At 45.9% G+C, this 22,166-nt stretch overlaps 1 protein-coding gene across 2 annotated transcripts in view; it reads right to left on the bottom strand.

Moving 5' to 3' along the window:
- Window positions 1-22,166, bottom strand: part of LOC138265662 (kyphoscoliosis peptidase-like) — a 361,876-nt gene that overhangs the window by 113,126 nt on the left and 226,584 nt on the right. For both annotated transcript variants that reach the window (XM_069213573.1, XM_069213572.1), the window contains one exon: window positions 15,666-15,783. In XM_069213573.1, coding sequence (XP_069069674.1) covers window positions 15,666-15,783 — 118 coding nt within the window. The remainder of the gene's footprint in view (window positions 1-15,665; window positions 15,784-22,166) is intronic.

The following is a 22,166-nucleotide window of genomic DNA, read 5'->3' as shown; positions in this document are numbered from 1 at the left end:
CACTACCCCAGGGGTGGTGTCAGGATGACGCATCAAGGCAAAATACCTTCTGTCCTCCTTGTGCCATTGCCCTTCTCATGTGTGCTGCATCATGCAGCACACATAGAAATGCTACCATGCCATATTAGTTTGTTTAAGTGCAGGAAGGGAAACATTCCTGCATACAAACAATCTATCCCCTCAACGCAGGCACCCCTTCACTATGGTGTGAGGATGCCTGCATTGGTGCAAGGAGAACAAATCTGCACAGGCTCTAGGGGAAATACAGGGGTGTGCCGTATTCCAGTGATCATGGCGCATTCCTGCATTTCAAAAATGGTGCAGCACCGTGCAACTTATATTGCTGCTGCACCTTGCTGTAACATCAGGGCCTAAGTGTGCAGCCTGTGGAATGTAAACTGTACAGGGTGGACCAACAACTCTCACACACTCCCATGCATTATTTAGGAATAGGCACAAAAGTGAACTCATACAACTCATAGGGTATGTCTGTGACCATCATTTGTGCTGCTCTACAATTAGCTTCAATCTCACCATGTAACAAGGCTATCTGTTTTGTGTGAATGGTTGGTGTTCTGCATAATGGGACACATAAATGTGTAAGAACTGGCACAAGTGCCACCAAAATTGCACTACCTGCACAATGTCACTAGACGGTAATGCAACTGTACCATCATATAACTAGTTGTCCATGTGGATCCAAGCTGCACATTCCCCTTGTGCCACATCAACAAAGTCTCAAAATGCATGCATTGATCCACATTTTACATCCTTCCACCAACATATTCCTGTGGCAGATATGCTGTATGCAAGGAAATGTCTCAAATGTAGGGAGGGAAAAACTAATGGGGCAGACAATCCAAAATGGTTGTACTGTCCCATCCAATTAGCACATGTGGGGCCTGCTATAGGCAGATGCCAATGTAACACAAGCATTGTAAGCAATTCATCTACTAGTACTTTGCTGCACTAGTGCCATCACTCATGGTGCATTATAGCACCAGAAAAGTGAGAGCACACATTACACTACTGTGGGAATGTTCACCACAGTGAATATGAAGGTAAAAGATGTACAACCACGGTGTTAGTGGCAGGAGCAAGGAACCTGCAGGGAAGTTGGTGGTGTGGGACCAATGCACAAAAAACCTTGAAAGGTTGCCCCATGTGTGATGCACAATGCAACACATCATTTACAACTACAACCTGGGGTCTGTAACATGTCACTGAGCCTCCAGTAGCAAGTGATGAGCCATGTCAACAGACACCGCAGTCCAAGATTAACATTTCACTATCTCATTGCAGAGGATGATGCCTTACCGCCTGCTCACCTGCCTGTCTTGCATTTTACAGAGGGCCTGGATGACCAGCTGTCAACCATCAATGAAGAGACTGTCCAAGATGTCCTAGGTTCCCTCCAGACACTACCTCCAGTTGCAGGGAGGACACACAAGTTGCGGGGTCTCCAAATGAACCACCCAGCTACCACCACACAGCACCAACCAGTCCTGCCACAGCCCTGGACCTCTGTACTCCGAGGACTCAGGCATCAACTTTCAAAGTACAGTGGCAGGAGTCCAGTGGGAGCTACGCAAGCAGGTGCAGGTGGGGATGGAGACCATGGCAGGCAGCCTAGAGGGAGCGCAATGATGCCTCAGTCCAAATAAGGACAACTCAGCTGCCAGCAGAGGCACTCACTCCCTGCTACGTGGACTCAAGCGGTCCCTGGCCTACATAGCTGCTGTCATGAGACAGAGGCTTCTACAATTGCCCTCCTAAAGTGGCAGCAGCATGATAGACAACAGGCTGGGGGCTAAAAAGAATACCCTGGGGTCCATACACCGGAAAGTGGCCTCCGTCAGGGAAACCATGACTGCCTACCACTGTGATGTTGCTGTTGTGTTGAGAAATCAGCAGTTCTTCCTTGCTGCAGTGATGCCTTATGTGTTCCGACAAATGGCAGCTGCTGGGACCTACATCTCTATTCCCTGATGTGTGTGTGGCCACCTCAACCTCAACAACAGCACCACCCATGGCACAGGAAGCACCGCACACATCAGAGGATCAAGATGGATGTGGAAGGAACAACATTCACACCGAAAACCACCCGGTGCCACATGGACAATATCTCCTTAGTTCTGTGCTTAAGATTATGCCAGTGTTGTAACAGCTGGCAATGTGCCCTCTTCACTCAACCATTGTTGACTTTTCTGCTATGGACTGTCATTGTCTCAATTCCTACCTATTGCCAATGTGGACACCTCCTCCCTAATGCACACTTCTCCTACCCATGTCTCATGACATGTCCCTGACCCTTGGACTCTGAATGTACAACTAATGGCTCAGAAACTCTCCTGGGGTCTGTATACTGGACATTGTATTGCATATGAATATACACCTGAACATTTAAATAAATCACCATAATCTTATGTATCATGTCAACATGTACTGTGATCCATTAACGTATCTAAATGTATGTATTATGTGAAGCTATGTCAATGAGAACTGAACCTATTTACATGTGTGGCTCACAGTCAGACTGAATGCCACACACTAGGAATGTAACATGAAAAAGGCGACGGATAGTGTTGTGGACTACAACCAACTTACAGAGCCTTCAAAACATGTATTGGACAGATATCCATGCAAGTTGACATATGGCATGTATAGGTCAGAATCAAGTGTCAGGAATTTCCCCAGATGACAACACCTCAACCTCAACAACAGCACCACCCATGGCACAGGAAGCACCGCACACATCAGAGGATCAAGATGGATGTGGAAGGAACAACATTCACACCGAAAACCACCCGGTGCCACATGGACAATATCTCCTTAGTTCTGTGCTTAAGATTATGCCAGTGTTGTAACAGCTGGCAATGTGCCCTCTTCACTCAACCATTGTTGACTTTTCTGCTATGGACTGTCATTGTCTCAATTCCTACCTATTGCCAATGTGGACATCTCCTCCCTAATGCACACTTCTCCTACCCATGTCTCATGACATGTCCCTGACCCTTGGACTCTGAATGTACAACTAATGGCTCAGAAACTCTCCTGGGGTCTGTATACTGGACATTGTATTCCATATGAATATACACCTGAACATTTAAATAAATCACCATAATCTTATGTATCATGTCAACATGTACTGTGATCCATTAACGTATCTAAATGTATGTATTATGTGAAGCTATGTCAATGAGAACTGAACCTATTTACATGTGTGGCTCACAGTCAGACTGAATGCCACACACTAGGAATGTAACATGAAAAAGGCGACGGATAGTGTTGTGGACTACAACCAACTTACAGAGCCTTCAAAACATGTATTGGACAGATATCCATGCAAGTTGACATATGGCATGTATAGGTCAGAATCAAGTGTCAGGAATTTCCCCAGATGACAACACCTCAACCTCAACAACAGCACCACCCATGGCACAGGAAGCACCGCACACATCAGAGGATCAAGATGGATGTGGAAGGAACAACATTCACACCGAAAACCACCCGGTGCCACATGGACAATATCTCCTTAGTTCTGTGCTTAAGATTATGCCAGTGTTGTAACAGCTGGCAATGTGCCCTCTTCACTCAACCATTGTTGACTTTTCTGCTATGGACTGTCATTGTCTCAATTCCTACCTATTGCCAATGTGGACATCTCCTCCCTAATGCACACTTCTCCTACCCATGTCTCATGACATGTCCCTGACCCTTGGACTCTGAATGTACAACTAATGGCTCAGAAACTCTCCTGGGGTCTGTATACTGGACATTGTATTCCATATGAATATACACCTGAACATTTAAATAAATCACCATAATCTTATGTATCATGTCAACATGTACTGTGATCCATTAACATATCTAAATGTATGTATTATGTGAAGCTATGTCAATGAGAACTGAACCTATTTACATGTGTGGCTCACAGTCAGACTGAATGCCACACACTAGGAATGTAACATGAAAAAGGCGACGGTTGGTGTTGTGGACTACAACCAACTTACAGAGCCTTCAAAACATGTATTGGACAGATATCCATGCAAGTTGACATATGGCATGTATAGGTCAGAATCAAGTGTCAGGAATTTCCCCAGATGACAACACCAGTCCGACTAATAATTGTGGGACAGAAGAGGTACATTTTAATAGTGACGGGCAGATGTCAGTGTGCCAGGATACATACCCTAAGTTAGTTGATGTAATATGTACCACACTTTCCAACATTATTTCTGACAGACCTCTACAATGACAGTTGAAGTTCCATACTTATATGTCAAAGATTCTATATACATAAACAATGTGAATGTCAGAAACTGGGGATGACAAATGTTTTGAGTAGCCGATGTCATATTGCAGCCAATCTGACAGCTCCTTGGTCATAGGGGATACACACTGTCATACATGTAAATCCATACAGAAAGCATAGCCTACGGCATTCCTTTAACTTGGCCAGTGCACACATGAGAACACCCAGACCCTCAATCAACATGGAGACATAATTATCTAAAACTAACTGGATTTATTCATACATTAAAAGAACACCTTATTAAAATGTAACATATGCACTACCCTGCACTATACTAACCCATACTAACTAATCTTAACTTACCCCTACAGCTATCTATCCTAATCTAAATTTATCTTAAACATTTAACGACACACACTAAACATTGTTCCCCCCTCTTAAGAGACAAGATACAAGTAGGCAAACATAAACTAAGGCTCCACATATACTAACCTTAGCTAAACCCTAAACAAATAGATATTTTTTATGTTTTTTTATAGATTTGTTTTAATAAACATATAAACCCATACATACCCTGCACCAAACCCCAAAATAAAAAAATATTAAAAGCCAAACTCCCAATTATATACTTACACTAACCTACAACTAATCTAAACTATTTAATTAACCTAGCACTACCTACTTAAAACCCACTAAAACAGATAACAATCGAAAACTGGAAGGGAGGCAACTGGGAGGCTCTGCAACAACAAGATGTTTTTAGCTTTCTCTTGCACTACTTTAATAACTTGAAGATCCTGGCATGGTCCTTCTCCAATTAGTTCAACCTTGCCATCATGGCTGCCATGTCCCTCCTCATGTCCGCCTCAAAGATAGAGGATGTGGCTGCTGCAGGTGGCTGTTGCGATGCCTGTGTGGGTAGAGGTGCAGATGATGTGGAGGGGGTAGGACAAGGGGAGGTCCCCTGACCCCAGATGTAGTGTCCGATCTGGCCTGCAGAGTTGTAGCCTGTACTGGAGGTCCCCATGTGGAAATGCACACCAAGCCCCAGTGGATTTCTCTCGCTGATACTTCTTGGCCATCCTTTGGTACCAGGTCTGAACCCCATGAATTGGAGATAATGGTCTGCCCTCTTTTCAACTGTACGTTTCCGTGCTGTGGTCATAGTGGCAGCTCAAACACGAGGAGAACATGGCTTCAAATACAGCATTGGATAGAGGTAGAATAAACATGAAATGTACACAGCATCCTCAGATGACACATGCTGTCTACCACACATTCCACAACAATGTCAATCTCCAAATCAAGACTAAACCTCCTACCAGCCATCTACGGTATCATGTACATGTCACTGGGTTAACGGCTATCCATTGTTGACCATCAGGTACCAGAGGTAAGTGGACTACTGCGTCCTTGTGCAACATTTGTGGCATCATACTAGTGAGTATCAAGCGGCCCAACAAGTCCCAAATCCCTGTGCCATAATTAATAAGTGGCGCAATGTATGCAATCCACCACTTTGCCACCCCTACTGCTACATCAAACCTTGGCATCATGGGGGTCATCGTACGGGGACAGGACAGGAAAATTGGCACCAGCAGTTCAAAGGTTGGCAATGCATAATTCATGTTTCCTTGGGTTAACACATGCTCAGAGCACTCGGTTCAAGGGGGTACATCATTGCTCACAATGGGCCTCTATTTACAGTTCACCCTTTTTGCCCTTATAGTTTGCCCTATACTGTACATCTATATTGTACATCTATATTGTCTACAGATTTTATACCTATTGCCCCCTACCCTGTGGTATGGTGTGCAAAACGTATAATGTGGTGCACACATGGTTGCTGTATGGGTGCCCTAAGGGTCACAAGAAGATTAGCAGTGCACTGGTTGCAGCTACAGTATTCCTACTTATTGGACTACCTATGCACATGCATGTCATTCATCTCCTAAATACTAGGTATACATTCAGCATTCAAATTCTATGCAAATGTGATGTGACCAAGATCACTCACAAATATCATGATGGGTAGACCATGTTGGTAAATCTGCACGCATCTAGTTTGCTACAATCTGTAGACATGTCCCCAATTCCATCTGGAGCAGAGTAGTATTCTTATTGTGTACTCAACTGACTGTCGGCCAGCACAATAGGGTTCTTTGCACAGCCACTGCCTCACTTAAAATCTGAAGAGTAGTGAGGCACCAGTGGTGAAAGTGTATCCTACATAATACCCCTAGAGACCCCAACACATGTACATCCTCTGCACCACTCCCTGAGTAACTGAAAGCTAGGAGTGGCACACAGTGCTGTAAAAAGTGCTGTAACAAATACGTTTGAAACAGGCATGCTATTCAGATAAACAGCACCTCTGACACATATCTTGATTGACATCACTTTGTGTTATCCGAGCCGCGACGAAGCCGGCTATTTCAAAATCGGGCTATAATGCAGTGATTCAGCCACAATCCCGTTTTGTGACTACTTAGTTGTTCTAACCAAGGCACTGTTGCTCTTGTCCTGAGGAGGCCGTATTTGATAAGGCCGAAACGCGTCGACTATATCAAACGAAGGAGTGGCTCTTGGAACTTTGAATAGGACTGAATAATTCGGGGAATGGATTGAACTTTCATCTCAGTGAATAATTGTCTTCACTATATAGGATATTTCCTTCCCACAACAGTCACCACCTGGAAATACGACTGCTTGTCACTAGATGGTTCAGCAGCTCTTCTTTTTATGTATCACGGTGCTCCTGTTTTTATTTTTGTATTTGTTTTTATATGTGTTATGGTTATGTACAGGCAATATTTGGACTTTAGGACTTAACCTATTTATTTGGAATAAAGAAATTATTTCTCAGTAAAAAATTAAGGTTTTTGCTTAGATCATTAATATAGATCTATCCTTGCTGGATACTTTGGCCCTCATTCTGACCTTGGCGGTCTTTTCGCGAGACCGCCGAGTTACCGCCGCGGTGAAGACCGCTGACCGCGGCGGTATGCCGCTGTGCGCATTCCGACCGCTGGGAGCGTTCTGCCGGGAAACCGCCAGCAGCCACACTGGCGGTCGGCGGAAAAGTGGAGACTGGTCAACCTCCACCGCCACGCCAGCAGAACACCGCCCACAGAATTACGACCCACATATCTGTGTGGCGGTCTTCTGTTGGCGGTGTTCTGTTGGCGGTCACCTCCCCATGGCTCCCGTCGCCTCCCGGAGGACCAACGCACAAGGTAAGTTGACCGTCCGTGAGGGGAGGGGGAGGGGGGGTGTTGTGTGATGTGGGCGTGCATGGGGGTGTGCGTGTGAGTGTGTAGAGGGGGTGTGTGAGTGCGTGTATGCGGGCGGGGGGTGCTGCTGTGTCTATGGGTAATGTGTGCTGTTCGGCAGGTGCGCATGTCTGCATGTATGTGTGCGGGTATGTGTCCCCGTTGTGTATGTGTGTGTAGGGGGTGTGTATATGTGCATGTTGGGGGTGTGTGCATGTCGGGGTGCATGTATGTGCATGTCGGGGTGGGGGTGGGGAGGGGGTTCGTACCACCTCTGGGGGGTGGCAGGGGGGTGGAGGGTGTGGGGGGAGGACTCGGGTGGGTAGTGGGGGGTGGGGGAGACCCCTATCAGTGCCAGGGAAGGAATTCCCTGGCCCCGATAGTGCTTACCGCCATGGTTCGCATGGCGGTTCCCGACCGCAAGAAACCGCGGCGGTAGGCAGGGTCATGATACCGTTGGCGGTCTTGGGACGACCGCCGGGCCGGAGTGCGCAAACTCCAGCCCGGCGGTCATGACCGCCGTGGCGGTCGGAGTGGGGAAGTGGCGGTCGATCGCGGCGGTGACCGCCGCGGTCAGAATGCCATTTTTCTGACCGCCGGTCTGTTCGCGGTCCGACCGCCGCCTCTCCGCCGACCGCCAAGGTCAGAATGAGGGCCTTTGTTTTTCTGCTTTACTTTTGTCCCCAATCCAGTCGGGTTACAGGGACCGCCCCTCTTTTGGTGTATAATCACTTTGTATGTGGGCATGCTTTCCTTTTCGTAACACCTACAATTCCATAGCAGCACACGTTGGCACCTGTGCAAAAATCAACTCATTCTCCGTCCTCAACATAGCATCAGGCATGATGTCTATATCCTAACTCAGATGACTTAATCTCATTGGTCACACATTATGTTTTACCATTGCATTGCACACATCATACCTTCCCACGCAAAACCCTGGAATGACACATGTGACGCACAAGGTGGCACTTACTGGCTGCATCGGGGTTTTCAAATAGGGACACTTCTCCAATGGTGTATGGTAAGACATGACAGGAACACACAGCTTAGTGATTTTTGAACATTTCTGTGCATGGACAACTGTTACACATTCAACTTGCTAAGCTGAGTAACAAAGTCAACTTAGAGGTAGGACAGAAGAACTGCCAAACATTAAAATTCTGTCTGGTAAATGAAGGGCCTGACAGTGGAGGCCCTGACACCAACCGGACTCTCCTGTTGTGCATTTCACTGCACCATATGTACATGGATTTGTTATGCAGGTTTTTGTAGCGGAATACCTCCATGTACATATAAGGCAGCATGACACAGTATTCTGCATCAGAGGGGCATGCAATGGTTGTTGCAGTGGCTGTCCCATTGTAACATCCTTTGCTTTTTACGCTGCTCCAGATGTTGAAAACATCTTACTCATTATCAGCACCAAAAGACTTACAACTGCCCAGAGGTGGTGTGAGCATAGAAACGTGTTGAGGAATGCATTGATACATCCTTGTTTCTTGCTTCTTATATGATTGCGCCATTTGAAGGCACACACAGTAGAGCTAAAATGCCATGGATGTTTCCTTATGAGCACGTAGTTGTCCCACCCTGCACTATAACACAATTACATTACGGGTGTCTTGCCACTACTATGTGGGCAGACATTGTCGCCATTATAGACTGTTTATGTCCAGGAAGGGAATTCCAACCTGCACATAGACAATCCCCTCAACACAGACATACTTGCACTGTGATCCAAGTATGCCTGCGTTGGTGCAGGCTGCTGAGTAATGTGCCAGTGCTGGTGCAGGTGCAGGCCTGCCCTTGGTAATACGAGGCAGGCCTGTGGTACAAAATCAGCACATTTGTGCCCGCTATTTGACACTTTATGGGTGAATGTGATACACAATGTACACAAAGAGGAATGTGCAAGTAGTCTGGTCCCAGTGCATAGCAAAGCCCCCTCAAATGCTGTTGCCTAAAGACACACAAAGGGGCAGATTTAAGAAAAGTGGCACTGCACCTAGTGCAGTGCTACTTTCCTTGTGCCCCTTAGTGCCCCACCATGTGTGCGCCATATTCAATATACAGCACAGCTTGACGCAGGGAGGAGGCAATGGCGTCATTTTATTTTGACGCTATTGATATACTCTGCAGGAGTTGCACCAGAATATTGGCACAACTCCTGCAGTGTACATAGGGGCCCATTATATATAATGGTATGCCCCCTTTTAATGCCTGCTCTGAGTAGGCTTTAAAAGTGCCGAAAACAATGGCGCAAGGGAATCTTTAAGATTTTCCTGCCCCATTTTTTGGCTTCCCTAATGGGGGAGCGCCCCCCTTGTGTTACATTATGTCTGGTGCAGACATAATGTTGCGCAAGGGGGTAACAAATTGGCACTATGTATGTATTGCACCACTTTGTAAATATGGTGCAAGGAAATTGCCACTTTAGCGCTGCCTTAGCATCAAAAACTATTTTCCTGCATTGCAGCGCTAAGGTGGCACTAGGGGCACTTAAATCAGCCCCAAACCTTCCTGTCCTGAACCTTGACAAGACATGCCGCAGTCAACCTTATGTCCACCTATTATGCACATGCAAATGAGGATGTTGCAATGCAAATGAGGTACTTACCAACTGGTCCACCAATCTGACTCCCCTGGTAATCGAGTAGAACTTCCTCCTTTGTAATGAGGTCTGCCCAACGGTGTTTAATCTAGTGGTCGGTTCGTACAGCATCAAAAATCCTGCATAGGTGGTGGAACACCTTGCCCCACCACAGCTTCCTTGCCTCAGTTGGGTAGCCCTGTGTCACCCGGCCACCCAGAGTTAACATCATGGGGAGGTGATGTATCACCAGCCAGATGAACCCTCCCAGTTCATCTCCACTCATTCTAGTTGCTCTCCCTTTCCCAATACATTTTGCAGTTTCACTTAACTGCCAACAAAAGAGCCCCAAACATTATAATAAACTACCCCGCCCAACCCCAAATACCCCAACAGACTACGCTACCCCAAGACAAACACCCCACATTACAATAACAATAACAGGACCAAAACACTACACAAGACTAAGGAGAAAAACAAAAAGCACAGAACAGGACATAGCACAAAACTCTCCAAAACCATCACTCCTCAACCAGCACCAGCTCCACACACCCTCTCACTATCACAGACAAAAACACACATATATCTATATATGTATAAATCAATCTATCACATTCTATCTAAGTCACTCATTTCCTTATTTTTTATGTCAGTAGCATGTCATACCCAAACAACACTCTATGCCCTTTATATCACAATCTTCATCATGTTTTGGGGTATGTGATATATTTTATTACAGTGTAATACTAAAGGCTAATAAGCCGAAGATACTTAATAAACTACTACATATTACAATGGCTATGAGTGATGCTATTTTGCATCTGACTGGTCAGCCAAGGGGGTAATTGTTGTGTAATATATAGCAGAAATGTTAAGTGGCACGTCAACGAACGGATAACATTTTACTTCCTGCATTATACCTCTCAATAAATAAGTGGTTTTAATTAAGAGGAAGCTGCATATCTGAGCGCACTAGTGTTGAATCTTGTACTATGAAAAAAATGTGTTAATTCGCATGGTATACACTCAGAGGGAGGAGCATGTCTAACCATACTATTGTCGAGTTTACCTTGCGGGACTATTCTGATGGGAGTCTCAGCATGTTAAGTGTATTCTTGGCGATTCCTTGAGCCAATGACCACGGGGACCCAGCGGCGAACATAACATCTGGAAATGGATGAAGAGAGGCACCACAAAGCAATGTCTTGTCGTCTCAGGAAATCAGAACTCTAAAGGCCTTCTGTAGTAGAATGATGCCTTGCTGAATGAAAATCTTGAACCTTTGCTTTCTGAGATGTTACTATAACTTCCCGAGATCTAGATTTTAAAGCAATTTCATAATTTACTTTTGATTCTTCAAACCGTCACTTCTGGAATGATGTTGAGCCCTCTTTTGTTCACTATTGGTTTCTTCTGTGGTAGAGACTTTTTTGTCAAAGGAGTCCCACTTCTCTCCCCCTGAGCGCAGAGGGTACCAATCTTGGAAAGGACGAGCATTTTCTTTAATCTGCCACCAGTGATGTATCTGGCCTGGATTTAGGCCTTCTGTTTCCTCTGTTATTTCTCCACTACGGCTGGAAATGAGAAAAATGTCTTTGCGATACCAGCAAACGCTTTTTACACACATTACTCAGAATGGGAACAGAATGAGGATTCTTAGGGATTTCTTCCATCAAGTCAAAAAAATTAAATGGCTGTTTAGGCTTTGAGGTTTTGCAATTGGAAGGTAGATTGAGTTTTTATCTGTAGGCTGTGCACAGTAAACATAGTCGGACATTAGTTTCATTAGGAGGGGCTTTACCAGGTCCTGAAGGCCATGATACATATTTGAACTATCTCTTACAATGTACAAAGTGGCCTTAAATAGGACTCTTTCCACAATAACTTTCCTTCCTCTGGAGCAGGAGTGAAGAGTCTCAAGGGATCCAAAAGTCGAACACTAAGTTCTGGAACTGATACAGTTGACCTAGAGAAGGAATCCTCTATTTGGTTGTCATAGATTTAGGATCTGCTTGAAAGAAAGAGACAGAAGGGATAGTTACAAAACAAGTCCTGAAAGAACTTATTTGAGACAGCAAAGCGTTGAAATGACAATACACCATTTTTTAGGTCGAGCATAGAAGAGCTCAAGTGCTGCTTTTCCGATGTGTTGGTATGTATCTGTGCTTTTAACCACTCCCATCACTATCACTCGTTCATGGGCTTCCCTTTCAAAAATCCTTTGTTCTTGTTGGTAACTGCTTTATGTTTGTCCCTCCTTAGGGTGGTTTTATCCCTTTTCTGAGACTGTGGCGTGTGTACCTTGCACTTGCAAGCACACGGAATTCCAGCCTTGGCCATAGACCCTGTTACAAGGATAATTGCACTTTTGCTGATAACTTAGATGGCGAGCAAACTTCTTTTTCCTTCTGTGGCTTTCTTCACACTCACTGCAGAGCTTTAAATTGGCTCGCTTATGTCAACTGTTTTACTTTTTATTTTCAGTTTGTGTGGCAAAAAAAGTCCAGTTAGGAATTTACAACACTAATAGCTCTAACTCAAGCAAACGCGAAACCCATTGCATTGCAAAGGCTTGTTTAACTTGTGGTAGTAAATTCGCTAGAGTATTGCAATATGCATAAAACATTATGTTCAGTGGCATGTTCAGCTTGTAAGGCTGAGATGGAACGTGTTTCCCATTATCGGTAGTGATGCACTTCAAATTGTGCAGCAGTTGGGTGAATACTGATTCCTTTTCTTGCTTCTCTTCCACAAATAAGTTATATGGGGCATAACATATAGGGACAATAATGTAATCAAGCACCTTTATAAGTTGAAGCGACTTTTGGGTTCTCCCATAAATATTCCCAGAATAACATCAGGCAGAATCTCATTACATGTGACAGGGCAACCTACTCCTGGTAGCTGAAACATGAAGATGCAATTATAGGTCTATAATAATGATGTGCAAGACTTTGCAGCAACGATGGAGTGATGTAGCTCAATGTTGAGGAATTTAATTAGAGAGGATGACAATCCCAAACATTCGAAAATATCTGACTTCAAAGTCAGACGTGTACAGCTAGACAGTGAGTTTTCGACCTACCCAAAGACATGTGATAAACTTGAAAGTCAGTTGAAAAATGTTCTACTGGTGAGGTCAAAATTCCCTGAGGTTTTTACCTCCGATGTCATGGGAAGGTCAATGAAGGAGGCAAAACATAGGAATCTGAGCTGAAGGATTTCACCCTTAATGTGTGTCTTTTATGTGAGAAGAGACAGTCGAAGATTGAGGGTAAGGATTTTAGACCTGCACAATCAGTAACAGTGACAGCCAGGACAGACTGGATGGAAAGAGGTTGCCTTTCAAACCCTACACGGTCTTTTTGAGTTACATGTTTCCTTTTTTCTTCCTCCTCCTTCATTTGTTCTTTATCCCTTTTCTGAGACTGTGGCGTGTGTACCTTGCACTTGCAAGCACACGGTGAACCGAACATTTCCTACCTCTAAAGGTGGAACGGCTCTTGAGAAAATAATCTGGCAGATGTCAAAGTCCTCCACATCTGCCGCAAATTGGAACAGTAAATGTACAGTACACAAGAGTTTTCGAAGATGTTCCTTTAGATATGATTTTAAAAGTGCTTGAAGAGACTGTGCTCAACTTCTCTGTCATTTCGTGTAGAAATAAACTAGATCAGAACTTATAGATTCTTAAATATAGTCATCACATGCTGGAAAGCATAAAAGGGCTAACAGTTTCCAGCAGGGCTGTCCGGAAGGGGCCGAAGACAAAATAGTGCAAATGTTTCATAGGTAATAAATGCACATTTGATGGCAGAACTCACACCAGAATTATTTCCGTGGATATTTATGAAATAAATATGACAAGGCATCAGAGGTAGATATTGAAGCCCATTGTTTCACTGGCTGAAAGAATTAGCTGAAATATTATAGGTTTAGAGCCATCTGTCCAGGGCTATACCAGTTGTTAAAGGCCCTAAACTTGAGCTATAGACCTGGGTTCAGGTGGTGGCCTATGACGAGGGAGGGGGCTTTTAAAATGAGTACAGCCGGAGGCAGAAGGGCTATAAGGCAATCAGAACATTCCAGCCATTCTAGCCACTGAGCGTGGAATCTTCTAAATAATAAAGGGAGAAACAGAAAGACAAATATATTCAAATGTTGGAGCAGAAAGTTCATACCAGACATTATTGAACCTGAGCCCCTTCATTGCCTTCAAAGAGCTCCATACATTCCAGTGTTCTAATTAAATGTATATAACTTTGTTAAATACATTGTTTTGCTCTTTTATCTGAAACAGCTATGTTTGTATCTAGTGAAGACTCCCTGACTTAGGGCCGTATTTAGATATTGGCAGATGGGTTACTCCATCACGACGGTGACGGATATTGCATCCGTTGAAATCTAAATCCCATTAAATCTAATGGGATTTAGATTTCATCAAATGGAATATCCGTCACTGCTTTGACAGAGTAACCTGTCCGCTAATATCTAAATCAGTCCCTTAGTGTGGGAATCATACAAAGCTGTGTGAATCTAGGAAAGTTAAATGCTGGGAATATGTGGTGCTGTGATTCAGTGTTGGTGTTTGGTCAGGATGCATAGTTGTGCATGTTTGCCTGTGCACAGACAAAATAGATGGAGTATATGCAGTTCATGTGTATGTGTTTATAGCGTGAATTGGTTACTTTTGAATGCAATGTTTGGGGGTTCAAGATAACAGGAGTGGGAGGTAAGAGTATTTGCAGTCACGGCTCGCGCAAAGCTGAAGGGGCATTGTGGCGCGTGGGGAGAGTGGAGGCGTTAACAGGGATTTAAATTAAACTTAATTAAAAAAAACATTTACCTGTGCTGCTGCCACCGCCTTCACAACCGCAGTGCTCCTCTCCTCTTCTCTGCCAACAGCCTGCAGGCCCAGGCTTCCAGCCTGCCCTGCACCAATCCTGAGGCTGCTCAGAGCAGCGTCAGAATTGGCTGGGAGCACCCAGCCAGGGTGCTCCCAGGCAGACTGGCTCTCTCCTTCCAGCAACTGTGTTACTGAGCTGGAGAGAGCCCTGTGCACATGCGTGTTTGGCCGGCCTGAAACAGCCGGCCAAACATACATGTGCTCTCCCCCTCATTGCTCGTCACCCCGTGGCCCTGCACCTTTAACCCAAAAATGGTTATAAACAAAGTTTATTATCGTTTTTGTGGAAAAGGTTTACAGCTGCCGCTGCTGGAGGGGGGATGATACTCTTCCGCCCTAATGGAGGAGCCGCCCCTTAGTATTTGGTAGCATGTGTACCAGCTGTAAGTAACGTTATGCCATCATGCCTACCTGTGTAAGGGAAATAAGTCAAGAAAGTAATTTGAAAGGCAAACAAGTAATTACGAAAGAATAACTGTGATATATCTGGGTGACTTTTCATCTACAGCACACTCGTCTAAACCTTGGCATTGTATGAACTCCCCCCAAACTCTCCCACCTCGACTCGGAGAACAGGGATTGATATACATTTAGATTTTTTTTCTGTGGGTATGAGGGATAGAGAGATTTTAAATGCACCTGCACATTCTTTCAAAGAGCCCGGCGTATCCCGCACATACACCCTTCCGGGTCCTCAGGATGTGTTCTGGGTCAGCTGAGCGCCGGTTCTTATCACGGAGCTCCTCCATGTCATACTCTATGAGAAGAAAAGGCAACATTAGAAACTCTAATTTATACTGTGGTTTCTACCATTCTGACCAACCTGCCGCCCCCTCTACAACCATCAGAAGTGAACAGTGGACTTATCTCACAAGAGCTCTGAAACTAACTGGAACAAGTAATTGTCATGCAGAAGGGGGGTATCTTGGACTGTTTTGTGAAAAAGGAGGGTTTTCACTTTCTGGGGAAGTTTCAGATGAAATGGTGTACAGTAAAACCTTAGTCTACACAAATGAGAAAACCTCTCTAGGTCTCATATTAGATGTGGAAAATGCACTCCTGGTAAACAAATTGCTTATACTGATTGAGAAAGTCAATCAAGCAAAAACATGTGTATTGGAGTTTGACAATTCCAGAGCTCTGAGTTCACGACTGAATCTCAAAAAATGTATTGACTTGTTGCATGTATATAACTATTATACATTAAAGAGAGACTGCTGACTAAAAGTATTAGAATCAACTTTACAAATACATTGATGCCTCTCTTTCATTTATTTGATTCTCTTATAAGAAAGATTAGGTCACGAAGCTGATGCAGTTGTTGGCTCAACAGAGTGAGCTCGGGATACTGATAACCGCTTGTCATTGTTCTGCTCAGTCTAATATGCACTAGTAGGAAAACGTCAATGCTCAATAATCAGTTTATGTATTATTTTTACCCAACATTTTTCAGTAGCCAAGCATTTTAATTGAATCAGTTAAGATTACGGAGTGAAACATTTCGGAAACACTGCAAATTGCGGATTAGGGGACGGGGCAAATGAGATACCATACTATGCATTATTTCAGATTCAGGCGGTCATTCTGACCCTGGCGGTTGAAAACCGCCAGGGCAGAGTGCCGCGGAAGCACCGCCAACAGGCTGGCGGTGCTTCAGGGGCCATTCTGACCGCGGCGGTAAAGCCGCGGTCAGAAAAGGGAAACCGGCGGTTTCCCGCCGGTTTTCTCCTGCCCCAGGGAATACTCCACGGCGGCGTTGCAAGCAGCGCCGCCATGGGGATTCCGACCCCCTTCCCGCCATCCTGTTTCTGGCTGTTTTCACCGCCAGAAACAGGATGGCGGGAACGGGTGTCGTGGGGCCCCTGGGGACCCCTGCAGTGCCCATGCCACTGGCATGGGCACTGCAGGGGCCCCCTAACAGGGCCCCATAAAGATTTTCAGTGCCTGCAAAGCAGACACTGAAAATCGCGACAGGTGCCACTGCACCCGTCGCACCCCTTCAACTCCGCCAGGTCCATTAGGAGCCGGCTTCATTGTTGAAGGGGCTTTCCCGCTGAGCCGGCGGGTGGCCTTCTGGCGGTCGCCCGCCGGCCCAGCGAGAAAGTCAGAATGACCGCCGCGGTCATTTGACCGCGGTACGGTCTTCTAGTGGTTCCCGCCAGGCGGGCGGCTTCCGCCGCCCGCGGGAGTCAGAATGACCCCCTCAGTGTTTTAAGGGGTATTAGTGGCATTTGTCCTAGAGGAGGAAAAGAAATACAAAGGATGGTTGCAGCACTACCAATGGATTGTTTCAGTGCAAGCAACTTTTTGACTTTTGAGTTATTCAGCTGTAAAGTGTCTACTCCAGAATCCATGCAGTTTGCTGGAAATGGTGAGTAGCTTGGTCAGATTGCGTGGGTTTGCTAGATGCAGGGTCTTGTCAGACAACAAATTGTGAAATGTATTTTTGACTTGATGTGAAGCAAGCGTAAGTCCTTCAGATCTGGAAAGATCTGGTCAATTTTTCTCTTTTTGAAGATGGGAGTCAGCCGTGTCATGGAAGTAAAGCCTGATTGTAAATCAAAGACTGGGGAGCACCAGCCAGAATGGTATCACCATAGCCTAGTCACACAACGACCAGTGCATGAGCTGCAGGCTTAGGTTATTCATGAGTGAGTATATTTTAAAATGTATGAAATTAATAAAGAAAAAAGATGCACGTTGGAGGATCCTGTGAATGTGAGGTGATAAGAATAAGGAATTGGGAATGGTGAGTGTTGGAAATGGCCCTTTTTGCAGGGTTATCCTCAAACGTTTTGCTTCTGATCTCCTGTTTTTGATCCTGTGCTGAATTTTGATTTTGCTGGCTTTAGGACTCTGGGCACTTTATAACTGCTGACAGTGCTAAAGTGCAAGTGCTCTCTGTATAAATGATATTGGTGATTGGTTTATCCATGTTTGGCATATTTGATTTACCAGTAAGTCCCAGGTATAGTGCAACAAGAGCACCCAGGATCTGTAAATCAAATGCTACTGGTGGGCCTGCAGCACTGTTTGTGCAACTCACATGAGTAGCCCTGCAAACTGGGCTCAGGCCTGCCACTGCATTGTCTCTGTTTGTAGTTTTAAACTGCTGTTTCATACACTGGTGTGTTTTACATGTCCTGATAGTGAAATACAGCTACATTTGTTTCTAACTATTGCAAGGACTATCTCTTCTATAGCGTAACACTGGATTGCTTGAAATATCTTTTAAGTGTGATTTCCCATTGGGAGCAGCTAGAGAAATTGAGTTTGGGGTCCAAACACATCTTTTATTGAAGCTGTTTTTTGAATTGTAAGATGAATTATTGTTTTTGGAAAAAATGCCACTTTTAGAAAGTGAAGAAACACAAATGATAGACGGCATGCAGAACCAATAAAACATTCACCCTGTTTGCCCATCAACTGTTCTTTTTTGCATTTGTGACCCCAAGTGCCAATGATTCAAGCTAGCCTGGCTGAAGAGGAATGATACCCCAAAACCGGTCACAGGATGCTTGTTTCTGGTCCAGGGAGGACCTGGTCTGGCAGTGTGGGATGGACTGTCCCCATGGGGAACAGGATCAAGACTGATTTGCATATGACTGGGTCCAAACTGGAATGGCATGGTGAGCAAAAAAACTGGTGGATTAAACCCAGATTTGTGACTGGGGGTGATTGTTTGATTTGGTCTACATTCCGTCCATCAACTGTTCTTTTTGCATTTGTCACCCCAAGTGGGAAGGGTATGCCCAAACGTGGGACCCTTGGTCACTATGCCACCAGATTCAAGCTAGCTTGGCTGAAGAGGGGTGATACCCTGAAGCCGGTCCCAGGATGCATGTTTCTGGTCCAGGGAGGACCTGGCCTGGCAGTTAAGGGTGGACTGCTCTCACGGGGATCAGGGCTAAGACTGATTTGCATATGGCTAGGTCCAAACTGGGATGGCATGGTGAGCAAAAAAACTGATGGATTAAACCCAGATCTGTGACTGGGGTGAATGTTTGATTTGTTCCACATTCCGTCCATCAACTGTTTCTTTCCTTTTAAATAGTGGACATTTACTTGCTTAAACATTCTTTGCCTCTGCCTGTCTGCTGAATACACATCTGGGAAGGCTGACAGTTGGGCTGTTTGTGTATTCACACTAAACAGTCACACAAAGAGAGCAGAATTGTGACCTACATATCCTGATAAGTCTTCTTCAGCTAGAGTGGTGGGAGGAGCTGACACTTGCACCTGAATAGGGCTGTGCCTGTCCTTACACAAAGAAGTCTCCAACCGACCTAGAGTGTGTCTAGGGCCAGGGCAGGAAAGGTAGGGACTTGTGCACTAAGTTTTTCTTTGAAGTTTGGCTATTTCAAAGTCATACATGGGTATAATTATTGGACCTCTGAAGTTAGAATCCTTCTGGGCTGAGGACATTCTGCCAGGAAGAAGTGCTGGATGCTGCAGGAGGGCTGCCACTCTGCCTGTTGCTTTGCTGTGCTGACCTGATGCTTGTTGCTTCTGTCCTAGGAGTGAAAGGACTGGACTTTGCTTTCTATCTCCTGCTTCCAAAGGTTCTCCTAGGGCTTGAACTGAGCTTGCCTCCTATTAAGAAGTCTCAAGGACATCAAAGACGTCATCTGCCGGCACCTGGGTACTCTTACTGAGAGTCCTGACTTGCCAAGTGGTGCCAAATCCAGTTCCCAGGCCCTTGGAAGTGAGTTGTAGTGTAACCGAGAACAAACAAGCACAACGACTCCAGAGCAACTTCGGAACAGGTGCCACTGTCTAACTCCATGCCGCTGCCTGTACTGGAGCCATGGTCCCTGCTGAGTGCAACAACCGGGACCAGTGCTACAGACTTGATGCTGCTGCAGTGCCTCCGAAGTCCCACCACAGCACTGTTGTCCGTGACACTCGACTTCAACCATGCCTTGTCATAAGTATCCGATGCCTCGCTACTGATGCCTCATCCCCTTCCATGTTACTGTAAGGAACCAGCGTCTCAACACCCCTGCCTAGCAGTAAGGAACCTAGCGCCTCACCTCCCCGGTAGCAATAAGGAACCATTGCCGCACTGGGTCCAATGAAGCCTCACCTCCTGGACTCCAGGCAACATCTTTGTTTCTTCATTTTCCAAGGTACTGTACCTGGGGTCCGTGCGACTCCATGACTGGCCCGCACCCCCACATGAGTGGGGTTGGACTGTTGGGAATGACTCCATCAAGATGTCGTGATACCCCAGGTGGAGCTATTGTGTTTCTAAACACTATACTAAGATTTAGGCCATCATTACAACTCTGGCGGTTGGGGATAAAATGGTGGTAATACCGTCAACAGGCCGGTGGTAATTACTGCCAAATTATGACCATTGCGAAAAGATCTCCGATAGACAGCCAATGTACCACACCGACCACCAGGGAGGAAACAACAGGCATAACAGCGGTAGCCGCCTACAGCCAGGCAGAAGTTAATGTTCCGCCCACCATATTATGACACCACATTCTGCCACCTTTTCCGGGGGGGTACCAACGACATCAAAAGGCCTCAGAAGAGAAAGGACTCACCATTGGAGATACAGGGCCAGATGTAGGAAAATCCTGCATTGCGACTTGCAAATTGCGAGTCTGAGCGGCACTCACAGGGATGGTGGCCTGCTGGAGACAGCAGACCACCATGCCTGTGACTGCTTTTAAATAAAGCAGTTTGTTTTTTTTGTAATGCAGCCCGTTTTCCTTAAAGGTTGCGAATGGGTTACCACCAGTGTGACACTGGTGGTAACTGTGATTGATTTGTGACCGTGTTCGCGGTCACGAAGTAATCCTGATTCGCACTGCGACTCGCAAATAGGAAGGGGAACACCCCTTCCTATTTGCGACTCGCAGTCCCATTTTGCGAGTCAGTAACCAGGTTACTCGCAAAATGGGAATAGGGCATCGCGATGTGGGTTTTAAAACCGTTGCTACATCTGGCCCTCAGGGAACAATCACGCCGCCATGGAGCCTGAGCTGCATGTCTTCCCCATGATCTTTTACGTGCTGCTCCACCACAAACATCAACGCTAGCGAAGACGACAACGGTGAGTACAGCTGCCTAGCATACAAGAGAGAGAGGGAGGAAAACGACAGGGACACATACACATGCACCACTACCACCCCACACACACACACCATACACACAATCAGCTGTATCACAAAAACATTTTTACCCAGTAACATGATGAATAATGCAAGGAGAAAACAATTTTGAAAAAGGGAATGTAATGAGAGCAACACATCAAGATAAATAACTTAGGCAAGATAATAGATATATACATATGTACACAAAAAGGGACACAGCCCTGTCCACAATGTTTGTAGGCCGAATGGCCACAGGCCAAAGTCCAGGGCCACACATGTCAACATGGAGAAAATACTGCAGGGGCATCAAGTGGTAAATAGGCAGGCACCTCAGGGGGACAGGGGACGGCGGGACACCACAGCCGGGAGATGGAACAAGACCAGTGGTTCTGGAGGGGTCAACATGCCCTGTGCTTGGTCCTGGGGAGTGCAAAGCCACAGTCTCTCAGGTGGGTGACTTGCTCACTTGCTCTGAAGGGGACAACATGCCCTGTGCTTGGTCCTGGGGAGTGCAAGGCCACAGTCTCTCAGGTGGGTTACTTTCCCACTTGCTCTGGAGGGGGCAACATGCCCTGTGCTTGATCCTGGGGGGTGCAAGGCCACAGTCTCTTGAGTGGGTGACTTGCCCACTGGTTCTGGAGGGGGCCTCGTGCCATGTGCTCTTGATCCTGGGGAGTCTTGTCTATGTGGGTGTCTTACCCACTGGTTCAGGAGGGGGGCCTCGTGCCCTGTGCTCTTGATCGTGGGGAGTCTTGGGCATGTGGGTGTCTTACCCACTTGTTCAGGAGGGGCAACGTGCCTGGTGCTCTTGATTCTGGGGATTGCAAGGTCACAGTCTCTTAGGTGGGTGCAATACCCACTGGATTTGCAGGGGGCGGCCCATAGAGGCAGGATTACATACTGTCCGCCAGCGGTGATGGCTGCTCAGTTGTGGTGCTGCTGCTGATGAGGGGAGGCTCCTGCCCATCCCCTGTAACCTCGGACGGCTGCTCACTGGAGGAGGTGGTGCTGCTGGTGGGGGGAGGCTCCTGCC

The sequence above is a fragment of the Pleurodeles waltl genome, chromosome 11, assembly GCF_031143425.1.
Source record: "Pleurodeles waltl isolate 20211129_DDA chromosome 11, aPleWal1.hap1.20221129, whole genome shotgun sequence".
NCBI classification, from domain to species: domain Eukaryota; kingdom Metazoa; phylum Chordata; class Amphibia; order Caudata; family Salamandridae; genus Pleurodeles; species Pleurodeles waltl.
This window is presented reverse-complemented; position numbering and strand designations above follow the sequence as displayed.